General features: G+C 36.6%; 1 protein-coding gene across 1 annotated transcript in view; it reads left to right on the top strand.

Moving 5' to 3' along the window:
- Positions 1–2,500, top strand: part of LOC113826330 (astacin) — a 5,080-nt gene that overhangs the window by 1,724 nt on the left and 856 nt on the right. The window contains exons 3-5 of the mRNA XM_027379199.2: positions 1,122–1,200; positions 1,653–1,773; positions 1,918–2,096. Of these exons, the coding sequence (XP_027235000.2) occupies positions 1,122–1,200; positions 1,653–1,773; positions 1,918–2,096 (379 nt within the window). The remainder of the gene's footprint in view (positions 1–1,121; positions 1,201–1,652; positions 1,774–1,917; positions 2,097–2,500) is intronic.

The raw sequence follows: 2,500 nt of genomic DNA, 5'->3' as shown, positions 1-2,500 counted from the left end.
AACCGGAGATGCGTGTCTATGGTGAATAAAGTCATTGTGGTTAGATAGGTCATGGAATCTTTTTAATATCATTTTATTAAATCTGAAAAGTACATGTATACATTGAGTTGAGAGATATCTTTTATCTTTTTTTTAAATATGGCGCGAGAACAGATCTGGAAACGGTCGTCGTTGTTGCCTTCGTTGCTTGCGTTTCCTCTTCGTCTTCTTCTGCTTCTTTTCTTCTTCTTCTCTTTCTTCATCCTCTTCCTCTTATTGTTATTATCATCTTTTTTTTTCGTTTTTTTCCACTTTTATCCCTTTTATTTGTATTTTTCCTATATTTTCTTTTCTTTCCCTTTCTTTCTTCTTTTTACTTTTCGATTTTCTTGTTTCCCTTTACGTTCAACTTGTTCAGTTTTTCTTTCTTCTTCTCCTTCTTCTCCTCTTCCTCCTCTCCGGTAATAAACATCCGTTGAGCCTGAAAACACACTGTACTATATTTATGATACGTTATAAAAAGCTAACTTTGAGGGGGAGATATTGTGCTTTACGCTAATATAATGAAACGGACACACGTAAGACAGAAAATAACGAATTAAAGTCAAACAAAGTTTTTATTAATCGTTTTATCAGGAAAATAAACTGAAATTGGGCTCATTCAGAAGAGGAATCATATCAAGAAGTTTTAAAAGCACAAATATAAGGAAATTTAAAATACGGCAATTCTTCATAATTATATACTTCGTAAGGATTTAAGATAATAATAATAATAATAATGATAATAATAATAATAATAATAATAATAATAATAATGATAATAATAATAATAATAATAATAATAATAATAATAATAATAATAATAATAATAATGGTAATAATGATAATAATGGTAATAATAATAATAATAATAATAATAATAATAATAATAATAATAACAATGATAAAATAAATAAAAACATCACATCCATAATTCTATTACATTCATGAGTGCTTAGCTATATTACTCTTACCTGTCCTATAAACAGCATTGCTTTGAAGAGTACAATTAGTTGGATCATCTAAGAGTGGGAAGAGTACAATTAGTTGGATCATCTGTTTTATTACCTAGTCTGAGGTTTCAAAACATTTTCGTCCCGCAGCATGAACGAGCTGCGATTCTCGGAGACGAGTACCTGTGGTCGGGGGGCGTCGTGCCCTACATATTCGGCCCGTCAGTTGGTAGGTAAAGGGAGGGAGTCTCACACACACACACACACCTATGAGTGTGTGTGTGTGCGTGTGTGTGTGTGTGTGAGCACGTGCATGTATGCATGTATACATGTATGTATGTATGTATATGTTTATGCACACACACACACACACACACACACACACACACACACACACACACACACACACACACACACACACACACGTGCGCGCGCGCACACACACACACACACACACGGCGCGCGCGCACACACACACACACACACACACACACACACACACACACACACACACACACACACACATATATATATATATATATATATATATATATATATATATATATATATATATATATGCATGTATATATAAATCTACATATATTCAGATATATAATATCTATATACAAATATGCTAACCTACATATAAATATGTATTGTTTTCTTCCTTGCCCTTTTCAGATTCCTATCAGAAGAGCGTGATCCTGGCGGGGATGTCCGACTTCCACGACCGAACCTGCATCCGCTTCATTGAGCGAACCACCCAAGCAAACTACCTCGAGATCGTCACCAATGATAGCGGGTCAGTTTGTTTTGTTATTTTCTAATGATATGTATTTACAATACAAGTCACGTGTTTATATCAGCTAGTTATGAAGCGTCACTTTCACCTAAAAATAATAATAATAATAACGCAGGAGTAATCATGCATGGCCAATTCATTCAGGTGTTGGTCATACGTCGGCACCATCGGAGGCATGCAAAGGCTCTCTCTGGACACTAACGGCTGCATCTACAAGGGCACGGCCATCCACGAGCTCATGCACGCCATTGGCTTCTACCACGAGCACTGCCGCAACGACCGTGATGATTACGTGACAATCCACTACGAGAATGTTCAAAATGGTGAGGGCAGACACCAAACCAATTTAAACCTCAGAAACAGTTCGAAGAGACCTTGAGTTTCTCACTAATTTTGAAGGCTTCTGGTTATAAAGTTTTATGGAGTCCTTGTTTAAAGTTTGCATGCATCTGTTATCAAGTCTTGAGCCATTTCTGATAACAGGTCCCCATTGAATGCTGTTAAAATAAGCAAGTGCATCGCTAGTTCGTGAAGCGCATTTCGTGTGTGTATGAGGGTAGTTTGTATATATGCGCAGCCTCCTACATTGTAGCCGTCATTGTGTTAATTCGATCACTCCCTGAAATTCCAAGACGTTTCAAGTCCAGCAAGTGTATCAGGAAAGGCAGGACGCTTAGGGCCAATCTGTGCATCAGTATATGTATACTTACAGACGGCGAATGTACTG

This window comes from Penaeus vannamei, chromosome 8 (genome assembly GCF_042767895.1).
Source record: "Penaeus vannamei isolate JL-2024 chromosome 8, ASM4276789v1, whole genome shotgun sequence".
In the NCBI taxonomy this organism is placed as follows: domain Eukaryota; kingdom Metazoa; phylum Arthropoda; class Malacostraca; order Decapoda; family Penaeidae; genus Penaeus; species Penaeus vannamei.
The sequence above is the reverse complement of the archived record's forward strand: the minus strand, read 5'-3'. Positions and strand labels throughout refer to the sequence as shown.